Source organism: Podarcis raffonei, chromosome 3 (assembly GCF_027172205.1).
Source record: "Podarcis raffonei isolate rPodRaf1 chromosome 3, rPodRaf1.pri, whole genome shotgun sequence".
Lineage (NCBI taxonomy): Eukaryota > Metazoa > Chordata > Lepidosauria > Squamata > Lacertidae > Podarcis > Podarcis raffonei.
In genome coordinates this window covers 60,236,620-60,250,488 of record NC_070604.1, presented here as the reverse complement: position 1 = coordinate 60,250,488, position 13,869 = coordinate 60,236,620, and the positions used below count along the sequence as shown (strand labels likewise).

The window sequence follows — 13,869 nt, the reverse complement described above, 5'->3', positions numbered from 1 at the left end:
GCACTTTTCAAAAACAGTTGAGTACATTTTTGTTCCAACAAGCTCTTCCAGCTTGAGAAATGGGTCCTTACCATGAGTATTCATTTCTTAGTGGTTTAGTCTTGTTTTAAATGTATTGGTTTGTTGTTGTTGTTGTTGTTGTTATGTGTTTTTTAAAAGAACTTATGTGTAAATTGCTTTGAGATGGTGGTTTAAAAAATGATTACTCAAATAATAATATTAATAATAGTAGTAATAATAATAAAGAATAGTAGTAGCAGTAGTAGTAATTTGTGAACCACCTTGCTTCAATAAGCCATAGTTAAGATTAACCACAGTTTAGGGTCCAAACATAATGCTAAACTGTGATTAATGAAAACAGGTGAAAGCTTCTGATCTGATCTCCTCCCTCTGCCTGGTCATGTTGGAGGACCTAAGCTCATCTCCATAACAATAAACTAAAGCTTATCCTGATGCCCCAACACAGCCATTGGGCTAGTTTGCACATAATACTAAATGCCTCTTCGTCTGCCACACAGCCAGGAGGAGAACTTCAAACTGTGAGCTATGAAGCTGAGTTGCTTAACTAACTATTGTTTGTACCAAGACAGGAATCTTGGTTCACAAATAATACTAAGCCAAGTTTGAAGTTGAACTCCTTCTGCCAGCCATGTAGGACAAAGATTGGGATGGCGGGGGGTGAGGGGAGTTTGCAAGCCTGATGCTTCACTCTAGTTCACCAAGGCTCATCCCTGTAGTACTAAACCATGGGTTAGTTTTATAGGAGAACCAGCCCACTGTGTAATAATCAGCCAAGTGCTTCCAAAGAATCTGGCTTTCCATAAATCAAATATGAAAAGTGACGACAGGTAGGATTTTGATATCTGTTACAGGAGTGGTCAAACATGAAATGTCTATTAGCCACTTCACACATCATTACTTACAAACCTAAAAAAGCCTCTTAGCAGGGATTTATGTGAGAAGAGTCATGTGTGGATGTGTTCTGTTAAAAGCTTACACCATGATAATCTTCTAAATTAAAATTCAAATACTGGAAAGCTGCATTTCACAATATTGCTAGTGCACACATGCTTCATACTAACAAGTTACACTGGCAAGTATATCCAGTCACATTATTCTAGTAATATTTGAATATAGAAACCATGTTGTGCAGGGCCATGGTTCTTCTCAAGCTCCTCTCTTTTCCTTTCACAACAATTCTTTAAGTGATTTCTTATATAAGGGAACATAAATGTGATTGCTTCTGAAGTTTCAGGGCCAGTTCAGATGTCATGAGGGCTGATCAATGAACCACTCTTTAGTGTTGAGGAGTTCACAATTTTGCCCTTCCTTCTCTGCCAATGCAACCCCCTCCACATACACTTTCCTAGTCCACAGTAACTAAGCTTTACCATAAAATAAGGGGGTGTCACAACAATCTAGTAGTTTAATTTCCTATGAAGATTTTTTATCCCATATCTTCGTTACATATGATTCTATCTGACTTACTGTCTGGGGAGAGAGCTGTAGGGAGAATAACAAACAGTGGTTAGATGCACAGACTCTTGTGCAAGTTATATGAACATACCGGATGTTGATCAAAATACACATCCAACTGCAAATGACTGCCAGTGCTATAATCTGAAGAGTATTCAGATGCACACCCAAAAGTAGCACAACACACATGTGCCAACTATTGCTACAACAGGTGCATCCATTAGTGCAACTATTTTAAGTAAAACAACAACAAAGAAGCCCAAAGGAATTGACATTGTTGAGAAAACCAAGGCTATCTGAAATACTCTGCACTTCCCAAAGATAAAAGAGGGTGAGAAGGCAAAACAGAAACCTCTGTGGAAATACTGTAGAGGGGAAGATGTCACATATCCATAACTGTAACTATGGTTACTTTTATTCAAATGTCACAATGAGTGAACTAACATTATCTCTAACTAGGAAAGTGAGTGAGAAGGAGCACACAAGGCTGACAGGAAAGAAGAGGAGTACACCATTCTGCCAGGTACCATCAGCTGCTAAACCATAGTGTGGCACCATAGTGTGGCAATTAGAAAGCATGACATCTGAACTGGACATCACTATTGTGGTGTGATTATTTTGAACTCTCTAAAAACTACAGGAGTGCCGTCCACTTCATCTCTGCTGCATAACAAGATTAAAACCACTAAATATTTTAGCAAGGTTTTGTGAATCTCAACCCCATGGATTAAATCCAATTAAGTTATACTCAGAGTAGGCCCTTTTAAATTAATGGGCTTAAGTTACTCATGGTCATTAATTTCAATCGATCTGATCTGAGTATGACTAACTTTGGATACAAGGAGGCGGGTGGCGCTGTGGTCTAAACCACAGAGCCTAGGGCTTGCCAATCAGAAGGTCGGCAGTTTGAATCCCCGTGACAGGGTGAGTTCCCGTTGTTCGGTCGCAGCTCTTGCCCACTTAGCAGTTTGAAAAGCACATCAAAGTGCCAGTAGATAAATAGGTACTGCTCTGGCAGAAAGGTAAACGGCGTTTCCGTGTGCTGCTCTGGTTCACCAGAAGCGGCTTAGTCATGCTGGCCACATGACCGGAAGCTGTCTGCAGACACTGGCTCCCTCGGCCTATAGAATGAGATGAGCGCGCAACCTCAGAGTCGTCCGCGACTGGACCTAATGGTCAGGGGTACTTTTACCTTTACCTTTGGATACAAACCTATGGACACACAAACAGTGTGTCTGCAACATGACAAAATAGAACTTCTCTTTGTTTACAACTTGAGCTATTTATCATCTGTGTAACATCACAGTAGCCATGTGAATGTAATAGGCACCGCCTTCCACGGGTGTGTAAGCGATTTCCCCCCCTCCACACTCAGACATAGGATAAAGCCATTGAGCTGAGCTCTTATTATAAGTCAAAGAAACACATTTCGACTTCTTTTCAAGTAAATTTCAAAGCTAAGGAAGAGTCAAAAGAAGTAACATATTCGTAAATTAGCTGCCTAAATTGTCTGTTGTATTACTGGGGGCAAAAAAAACATACCATGAATAGTAATGAGAAGGCCAAAAGGCTCAGTACATCTCAATAGGGGGGAAGGAAACCCTTTGATGTGAAACATGCCTCTCCTTTCAGCACTCAAACTTCTCTCTCTCTCTCTCTCTCTCTCTCTCTCTCTCTCTCCCTTTCTCTCTCACTTCAAAAGGCTTGTGATCCAAATTGAATTGCAGCATTTAACAGCCTGCTTGGGTATCAACCAATCCTACTTCACTTACAGTCAAGGCAAAATCCCCAAACAGATTTTGAAGAATTTGTTTCTGTGTACTTTGTCTCTACAGGATGATATAGGACAAGCTTAGCTGCTGCAGTGAAGAGCAGAGACAGGACAGGATAAAGGTAGAGAGATTAGGAGATGCTACATGTTATTGTTTCCAGGGATGTATTTTTGCCCTCGACTTCTCAGTAATGTTGTATATCTGCCAGATAACATTACAGATAACCAGTACTAGGGCTGCAACTTTCTCCAAGATTAAATTCTTCTAAACATTTCTGCCTGCTTCTTGAAGAGTTTCCTCTCACATCACTTGGCAGTAAACACCGGTTTGCGATCATACAGGATATCAGCATTTCTAACCATGTGTTTATTGCATATCGTTTTTAGATGTAGGAATAAAAAATAAGCGAACCCCTAAAAAGAGCATATAAGCTCTAATCCAGTTATGACTCAGAAATGACTATACCTGCAATTCCTACATTCATGTATAAGCCCCAGTGAATTCAGTGGGACTCAGATCTGAAAAGACATGCATGGGATTGCATTGTAAACCCCACTGAGACCCAACTAACTCAAGTCACAGTTCTCTCAACAGGACTTAGTCATGAGGAACTTTCGCTGGGTTGAGGCCAATGTGTGAACTTGCACTAAGTCACTCTGTTGGTGGAAGCGCAAGGAAGTGTGACTGCTTTCACCTCAAACCCCTATGACAACAACAAGGGAGAATGAATGGCTGTTAGTTTATTTTTATTTTATTTTATTTTATATTAAAGATTTTGTTGATTTACAAAAGTGTGTAATGTCTCTCTCTCGTGTTTTTCCCCCCATGTAACATTTTTACAAATCATTTTCATTTGTTGAGACATTAGGAAGAAAAGGGAGAAAGAGGTGGAGGGGGGAGAGATGGGGGAGAGTGGGGTCAGGTGGCAATGTTTCTATTTCACTTACTATATGTGGGGTTTGGTGTCAGCGTTGCTTGTGCAGGTTCTTTGCTGTTCGCTTGTGTTCCTTTGGTGGTGAGAGAGGTTGGGGTTGGCCTAGGGTGTGATTATTCATTTGTGGTTGGCTGTGGTGGTCTTTGTTTTCATGTGTGAGTGGGGTGGGTTGGTGTTTTGGATCAGGTTAGCCATATTGATTTTTATGCTGCTGGTGGGTTTTTGTTATTGTCTTGTTGGGCTGTGTATGTGATAAAGGGGAGCCATGCTGGGGTGAAGGTGTCTTCTTCTATTTGTCCCCGTGTCAGTTCACTTTATTGGTTAATTTTTCTAGTAGGGCTGTTAGTTTATTTTAATAAGAACAAAGGAGGGGAATCCGAGGCCTCTGGGTGCAATTAGACCTTGTGCCCTGACATTGCTCTAAGCATGTCTACCTCTAACCATCATCTGGCATAATATGATGTCAGGAATTGGGCAGGCAAAACTGAAGCACAGTGCTTTTTCAATTGGGCACTGTTTTCTGTTGCCCTATAGTGCCAAATTCAAACTGGGACTGCAAACGAAGTATCAGGTGCATGCTTAGCAGTGTGTTTTGATTTTTTCTTTGTAGTTTCAGGTTACAGTCTGAATCACCTGACGCCATGTGACATCAGGTGCTTGCCAAGTGGGCAGCCCTGCCTGCCTGTCAAAGTTGCCTGAAAGGAGCCAGGTTAGTTTCCCATCCCTGATATCAAGCAAGTTCAGCAAATGGCTCTAGAATTCTTTTCACTCATGTACTATTACAGAAATGGAATTGTTGATTTGCTGCCTGAAGCACACAGTTCCACACCACCAGCTGGTTTTGCTGTAAACCTTAACTAATTTCATTAGACATTAGCATTAGAAGACTGAAATCATGAAAAAGCAATGAAATAGGTTCTCTGAAGGCTGGTGAGGAAAACAGATCAATTTCTGTCAGGTGATTTCCTCCCCCCACTAGATTTACGTGAAGTATTTCAAAATAAAGTTATCATGGCATGTTTTCTTTTCTAAGTACGTCTTAAGACTGAGCACGGGATTAATGCGAGAGCCATTTTGGGCATTTATTCATGAAAAAGCAATTTGAAAAATCCACCAATTTAAGCTATCTTGTTCAGAATTGGAGAGCAATTAAACACCATGTACGGAGGAAAACAGAAAGGCCAGTGATAATTTAAAATGCCAAATTGCATTGTAAAAACCCTGGATTTTCATTTAGATTTTTCCCTGAAGCTTTTCCTTGGGAAAATCAAAAAGAAGGGAGGAACACTTAAAAATATACACAATGCAGAGTTGGTTTGAATTCTGCAGGGAATTTGGAGTATGATATCCTACTAAATTGGCAGTGGCTCAAATTGCATTTCTGCAAGACTAATGAAATGAGAAATGTTGTTTCAAGCTTCATGCCATGTCAGACAATATAAAACTAAAATGCCCTTGAGTTAATCAGAACAGTCTATTCAGCGTAATTCACCCATTCGAAATAGCTACTGAGCAGGCTGGAAACAGTGGCACACTGGGCATGATTATTCTGGGTAATAAATGCACTAAAATTGCTGAATTAGTAGGCAGCTATCCCAAATATATGCATTCCATCAGGGAAAAGCACCTTTCCATCTTATTCAAAACATGCGCCCTCCCCAATCACACTATTTCTTCATAATTTTTGCAATATTTACACTTCTCCCCCTTGACCAACATTATTGCATGTCACACAATAACGAAACTTACTATTCAGTTACTACTATTCTGTGTGTAAAGTAAACCCACAACAGAGGTTACTAGGGGTAGATCATTGTGCATTGCAAAGTTTGTTGCGATATTCTCTTCGCTGCTTTCTGCAGGAACTGTTGCTATCCAGGTAATGTAAAGAACCCTTTCGGTTTGCCCTTATTTTCAGTAGCTACTTTATCATGTTACCAAGAGATTGTTTAACTTCAGAAGCAGTTCAATATAAAGATCTCTCCTGTCAAATCACTGCTTCTTTCCTTAAGTACTCATAGTCCCTAAGGTAGTTAATTCAATTGCATTGGTATACTGAGCTGATCTCAGTGCTGTCAGTCAGCACTTACCAGGCATTCTCCGGTGATATCATCGCAGGACTCTGCGTGACCAAAACATGTGCACGGCTTGCAGATTCCGCCAATGATGGTGCCGTTGACTCGCCTGTGCCTTGGCTGACAAGACTGCAGGGGATGAAACATTGAGAAAGTATTTTAAAAAATGAAGTGGTGCAGGAGCACATTTGACAAAAATAAAGGAGCTTAATATGTCATTCTGCCTCCTCCAAACCCAGCACCGACTTGTTCTATGGCAGAGAATGTTGCATTCAGGCTGTTGCTGTGTGCAAAGGTCTGTGTGGTGGCCCAATCCAACCGTAGTATTAGAAAAAGGAATAAAACAGTATCTCTCCACCAAAGTATCCCCACAAATAATTTCTAGGGAAACACAATTACTGGGAGACAGGGACATAACACATGTTACTGAGCAAGAATAATGGGACAATTACAAAATCATACAAAGTTTCAATGATGACCTTTCACTACAGGACATTCAACTTGCCCATATTTGTCTTGTTGGGGCAGGTGGGAAGGCTCCCTGTAACTTGGCACCCCCTTTCCAGGAGTTCTATACCCCTCAAGGTGTCCCAGTGTTTGAAAACCACCATGATAAGCAATAAAGACCCAAGTGCTAAAACACCTCTCGAAAACCTATGTTCCTGACATGATGTCTGTGAAAAACTGACCTTAACCGAATAGGCAGGTATAAGACTAAAGGAGGCATTAGCTTGCTCTTTCTTCTGAAAAGGTAAGAGAAATGAAGAGTGGAAAGTAAGACAGCTTCACATACCAAGATTTACAGAATGAAAATAGTTAGAAGACAAGTTACTGAAAGAAAGTGGGGAAAGGAGACAAGTGAGAAAAGACAGGATCTTTTATTGACACTGCAAATCATAGCTGAAATACCACGTGAGTTATATTGGTCAAAGATTAATGAGAAGCAGAAGGCAAGGTAGAAAAGAAAGCATGCATCACAGGCCTAGTGACATGGGAGCTGCCTCCACATTGCTGGGAGTGTGCATGCACATTACAACCACATGCAAATGCTACATGCCTCTTGCTTAAATTTCCCCCAGACCATTGGAGTAATAGAGAAAGCCTTTCCTCAGTTTGGTGATACCAGAAACAAGCATCCTGTTTCTGTTCTCTGTTGGTCTGCCACCCCCCCCCCTTTATGGTCAATCTTTTCACTTCTTCCCTCAAAGCAGTAAGGGACAAAAGGGATTGTGCCCTCATAATCTACATCCTGATGCTTTGCTCTGTTCTCTCTCCCTCTCAGTAAGCAGGAGATGGATGGCAGGTGTGCAACACAGCACCTTCTGCGCCACCAGCTAGAACTGCTCAAATTACTATGGCATATTCTGTACTACTGGCTGGCAAATTGCCCTGCCTACTCAGAGGATTGACTGGGTGAGAACTGAGCTCTAACCAGGACCCACAATAGGAAGTGGACCACATTGGGTAAATCCGGCATACAAACTAAGGCATTTATAGTTTCAAATGTCGCAAATATGCTAAATAGTACATTTCACAGTCTAAGAAATCAATGATACTCTTAATGTTGTTAAAGCCGTAAAATAAGTTTAGGCTTGATAAGAAAGTAAGAATTGCATATATTTGCACAAATTTCAAAATTGTTCCTCATCCTTACCACTTGGCTTCAATATTTCCAGAAATGTTATATCTCTCCATATGTATGTGGGTCCTCATACAAGAAGTTAATTCTTTATACATGTAGTGATAGCTGTCATCTCAGAATGGGTCATCTCAGAATATACTTTTTGATATATACTTTTAGCAGTGGTAATTCAGTGTACTTTATTTTTATCAATGGGTATTTCTCAGTGGAGGTGACATCTTGTAGGTGTGATTTATCAGCAAAACCCTGACTGTTGTGCTTGCTCTTCAGAATAAAATGCCAGGCAGCAGTCCTAACCTGCCATATATTTTAAAAATCATCGTATGGTTCTGAATTCAAGGGGAAGGGCTATAGCTCATAAGAACATTTCAGGCCAAAAGCCCATCTAGTCCAACCTTCTCTTTTCACAATGGCCAACCAGAGGCCTATGTGAAGCTCACAAGCAGAATCCAAGTGCAACAGCACTCTTCACATGATTCCCAGCAACTGGTGTTCAGGGGCATAACATAGCCATCATGACTAGTACTTATCCTCTATGAATTTGTCTAATCCTCATTTGAAGCCTTCCAAGTTGGTGGCCACCACTGCTTTCTATGGGAGCCAGTTCCAGAGTTTAACTATGCACTGTGTGAGGAAGCCATTTTTTTTGTCTGCCCTGATCATTTGCCTTGGCAACATGCATAATCTTATACACCTCTTTCAGGCCCCCTCTCATTTTGTTAAAATACACCCAGAGAGAAGGACATAAATATTTGCTCAACAGCAAGCATGGTATGACTAGTTGTGTTTTCTTTTGACAAGGGAACTTCCATGACAGCATGAAAGAAAGCAGCCAAAAGTATTTTAAAGAATTTGTTTATTTATTCCCTTTCTTTTGAACTTCTGTCCTCCCTTGAACAATTCAAAGATTCTTCAGTATCTGCAAGCTTCTCCTCTTAATCAAAAGACATGTTGCCATTGAAGGTCAGGCAAGGAAGCAACACCTTATTATCTTGCCCAGTTCAAATTGCAAGCAGGATGCTCTTAAGAAATGCATGCAAGAAATGAATTCAATAAAATCATTATTTCTTCACTGGCATTCTATAAAGGGCACAGAGTAGTTCTGAAGACCAAATGTAAAAATTATTTGTTTGGTAGAAAAGTCCCAGCCTTACAATGGATTGTATGTTATGAAGTATGCAACACCAACATAAAATCCCGTATCTCCTCACCTCGAAATAGTGAGCAGGATCAAGTATGGAATATTGGAATTTAGAAGATCAGTCATGCAGCATCTCAATAGAACAGAATTAAAGCTTGCTTAACTGTCAAGCCCCAGGGAATCATGGGAATGGGAGTGGCTTTTCTTATTTGGCAGATATTTGGGGATTTTAACAGATGATTTTCAATAGCCTCACAAAACCCCCCCCAAGATTCTTCGCTGGAAAATGGTATAAAAGTGAACAAAAAATTCCAGTTTATGTCCCTATGGGTGGGATTCATCCAGTGAGTCCTGTCAGCACAAGTCTTGTGCAATGACACTGGTGTGACAGGGGTTTGTCCCTTCTCCTCCTGCAAGGCCTCCTGAAACTGGCTCAGGGTGCACTCAGGAGAACCCCCAGAACAGTCAGGGAGGGGAAGAGGGAAGCTGCAATGCTTGTGATGACAGGATGATCACCATTGCATGGCACAGAATTCCATCCATTATTTTTCAATAAGATTGTGCTTTGAAAGGGCCTTCTGAAAACCCAACAATCAGCTGCATGTCGAACCTTGTGAAGTCCCATTCAAATTTGGCACTACTATGTGCAGTGCTTTGCATCGACTTCAATGCATTAGACAATCGGTATGTGGCTTCCATTTTTGTTTATATTTAGTAATTTGTATTTGATTCCAGTTAGAGACTCTACAGAGGGAGCATCTATCTAAGGTTTTCAATACAGGGCAGGATAAACTTTAATTACAAAGAAGGACAGAAGCTGATGAAGGTCAAGGTGGAAACTTCTCAATGCATGAGTCAGAGCTTCAGAAGACAGCCAAGGTAAGCAGCAGATATTTCAATAGTGAGCCAAATTGCTTGGCTGTGGACAAGAAGCCAGGATATGCTTCTCCTCAGATCAAAGGTAGAACAGGATGTGAGAGAACAACAGAAATTAAGAGAACATATTGTTTCATTTTGTCGTCTCTCCATGGCATTTGTACATCACAAATGCATTTCAAAAGCTGTCAGGTTTCATATGACTAGGGAATGCTTTTCAATGATCTTGTTGTTTGTCCTGTAATGGGAAGCACATAAAAATAATGCCCTTGAGACAGGCAATAGTGTTGCTGTTTGTTTGTTTTTCAAAGCAGAACATACAAGAGGGCCATCCTTGCCCATGGTGTACAGATTAATTTCTTTCCCCTCACTGTCATTTCTGGTGAAACAAGGTTCTGAACAACTACAAAACCCACAAATTCCTTGTCAGCCTTTATGAGCTGCCTCTTCTTTTCTTTCTATATTATTATTTCTAATAGGAGGAACAAGTGAAAACGTTTACTATGAATCAAGGCTCTAAGTCCTAAATGAAATATATAAAATCATGGCACACATTCAAGGAAAAGAGAGCTGACAAGTCAATGCCTAGAGTGCCTGTATAAATGGCATATTGTTTATAGTCTTGTGAAACCGAACATCTTTGTGTTTTAAAGTGCTTCCTTAGAGGCATGGTTGTGAAGGATTTTGCATTCCACCGTGAGCAATGCCTCTATGAGTTAGTTAAGCATATGTGCACTTACTTTGAGAATATGCTGATAGCATTTTGGTGAAAGTGCTGAAAATATGGGAATGTTACATTTATAACCTTCAACAAAACTGCACCCTCGAAACCAATGAAGCATGCATCCCAGAGAAAGCGGAATGGGGGAAAGGCAATCACACCAAACTGTGGGGAAAGTGTTGAATATCAGATCAAGCACAAAGATGTCATTTTGCTTTGTAATACTCAAGCATGACACATACTTTGATTGAATGTGTCAAGTTTCTGTAACTATAATGGCTGATAAAGAAGCGATCAAGCCAAGGGGAAACTGTTGATAACAAAATTCTCTCTTATGTGTACATGATACAGAAATTATTGTTTTAAACAGTCACTTAGGAAAGTATCAAAAGCAATGTTTCTTTCTTTGCAAGTGTAAGGGACTAGAGTAAGAAAAGTTCCAAAATGTTTTAATAACTTATTGAAGCAGATTTTGGACAAATAATAGCAGGGAAGTGGGTGAGAGATTTTCAGCAGGAGTGAAAGGATTAAAAATAAATAAATCCCTAACTTGTGCAGTTGTCATAATTTGGCCTGGGGCCACCATGGTTGCTCTGAGTTTTAAACAGAAGAGGGCTTCCCCAATCATGGGATGCAAAAATGAGGCTAGGGGGTGATTAAAAAAACACAAGGATGAAGCACAACTGAATGGAAGAAAGGACATTCCCCCCCCCCCCGGTGCAATTCAAACTAAAATAAAAGGCAGATCTGCAATTCCACACAGATATACTTGAGATTCACTTAACACGGTGAGGCTTGCTTCCAGTATGCACACATAGGATTGTTTTGTGGGATTGCCAGAAAGAGATGCTACTTGCTGTTTGTCTATTCACTCACTTTCCATGAATTGGTTTGAACATTTCAGACATATCTCTGAAGTGGAGCTGGATCTGTTCAATGAGATACTCACTTCACAGGAGGTACCAGAATATCCTGGAGGACACTGGCAAACCTCCACAGCAGATGCATATTTTTGTCCACTTGAAAAGTGATCAGCTGCTTCCAGGCTGACATCACTCAACCTAGAGTGCAAAAATGAGAGAGAGAGAGAAAGATTACTATTTACCTGTGAAAGAAACATCAATCCTATAATGTTTCCCAGACCAGATAGTGTGGTGGGGGAGTCGTTTGCTAAAAATGAGATAGGTCTTTCTATTCACCGCCTCTATCTCTTCTTGCTTGATATCATTCATGTTTAGACTGTGGCAAGCCCACATTAGAAAGCTGTCACAACAAGTGGATCAGCAGCTGGGGGACTGTGCTTAGCTTGCAAGTTATGTATTTTTACTTCCATCGCAGACACACACAGAAGCAGGCTGCTTGTCAAAACCCAGAGCTGAGGAACTGTCACCATGAAATCCTCTTTTCCAACTTTAAAGCACTGAAATCCTTAATTGCATTCACCAAGCATACATGACTTCTTAACATCTGTATGACTTCTTAACATACTGCATAGATTTATTAATTTCATACATTTTTTAGAAAAGCTACCTTTTAGGGCCCAGCCCTCACAAAGTGACTCCCAGCTGAAAACACAAGATATACAATCAAAATCTGAATTGAACCATAAATGCCATAAAATATCAATAGGAATAACAATGAAAAAGACAGTGAGGCCAGCTATATTAATGGCAGTATCAACACACATCAGAGCAGCAGCACAATACTGTCCTTTAGGTATAAGTGGTTCCAAACACCTGTGTCTTTGTAGCCCATTTGAAGGTTGATAATGAAAAGAGGTGAGGCATACCTCAACAGGAACAGTATTCTGCAAAGGGGGAGCTACTGCCAGGAAGCCCTTATCTTTCTCTCATGCCCATCAACCAATTATCAATAGCAGGCCTGCAAAGAGCTTGTCTGAGGCCCAAAGTGGGAGTCTTGCTCATGAGATGTGCCATTGTGGCACCATCTAATCTGATGCTACATGTTAGTATGCAGTGACACAGGTCCAGATTTTACTATTGAAGCCTTGCAACACATATGGGAAGCCATGAGTATTTCTCCCATGGCCATTAAGTCCCTGGTCAGCTAGGAGGCATGGGCCATTCTTGCCATGACCCCTGCACAGTCCTGATCAATATTGGGAGAGAGAACTACATTGCTAAAGAATGACTGTGTTTTGGTTAATACGTTGCTTTGGGATGTGCAAACTAGGTAGGTTTACCTTTAAATGTGAACTGAATCACATTTGTTCCCCCATCTGTATCTGTAATGTTCTACTTTGGAACTTTACAATGACTACCACTAGGGCTGCTTTGCGCTTTTCTGTGCTTTTGTTATGTGGTTATTAGGACTACTCTGTGACAGTGGATAAGAATTTCCCGGGGGTGGGGTGGGGGTGCGGAATCAATCGTTTTCATCTTTCTGATTTTGTTTTTATGTTGAAATCTCAATGTGGTGCTGCACTGAAAGTAAGGGGAAACAAATCTAGCAAAGTACTAGTAAGATTCTTAAAGGCAAAGAGTAAATCAAAAGAATTTAAAGTCTATTATAAACACAACAAAATTTGCCAGTGGTCTTATTATCCCATTTGCCTATTGAACCACAGATCGTCTCTTCCAGTGCTATGTGATATAATTTGGAACAATGAGAAACCGTTACACACAGAACATTTCACTCAGTATTATTCCACATTTGTATTCACTGAACAGTTCCAATTTTCATTAGGTTCTGCTATTTGGTAAATGGTATTTTAATGTGTTTAACAGTTTTTACTCATTGAAAAAAACAACCAGCAGTGCAATTTCCCCCCACTTCAATGTAGTAATTTCTTTTCCTCTGTGCCATGCTGAAGACATTAAAGTACATAATGTTGGCAGTAATGGGACACAGGATCTTGGAGACACTTGAGAAATTTGAGTTTCCAGACCAAATATTTAATATGACTGCTAGTGTGGCAGACACTGTTGACTTGCAAATGCAAACAAGATTAAAAGAGATGCAGCATTTGGAGCAATAGCTGCAGAGTTTACGATCCGCTATTATATTAATTGTTGTAGCTTGAGATTAAAAGAAAAAAGAAATCACCGCCCCCATATAATGCTGCTGGGAAGCCTCTGGGTTGCATGGGTTGCATTTCACGCAACATTATTCCACAGTTGTATTCTCTGACTAGCTTTCATGATGTACTGAAATCTGAATATTGGCTACATGTGTACTGGCCTATTGCACTTCTTTGTTCCACATGGCGCTT

At 40.4% G+C, this 13,869-nt stretch overlaps 1 protein-coding gene and 1 long non-coding RNA gene across 7 annotated transcripts in view; one reads left to right on the top strand and one right to left on the bottom strand.

Moving 5' to 3' along the window:
• Positions 1-13,869, bottom strand: part of LAMA2 (laminin subunit alpha 2) — a 367,591-nt gene that overhangs the window by 159,121 nt on the left and 194,601 nt on the right. For all 6 annotated transcript variants that reach the window (XM_053381873.1, XM_053381876.1, XM_053381874.1 and 3 more), the window contains exons 15-16: positions 11,587-11,698; positions 6,273-6,386 (exon numbers count right to left, since the gene is read on the bottom strand). In XM_053381873.1, the coding sequence (XP_053237848.1) occupies positions 6,273-6,386; positions 11,587-11,698 (226 nt within the window). The remainder of the gene's footprint in view (positions 1-6,272; positions 6,387-11,586; positions 11,699-13,869) is intronic.
• LOC128410527 (uncharacterized) lies at positions 3,212-5,199 on the top strand. Its single transcript, XR_008329533.1, has 2 exons — positions 3,212-3,369; positions 4,793-5,199. It is a non-coding gene; the product is annotated as an uncharacterized LOC128410527 (long non-coding RNA).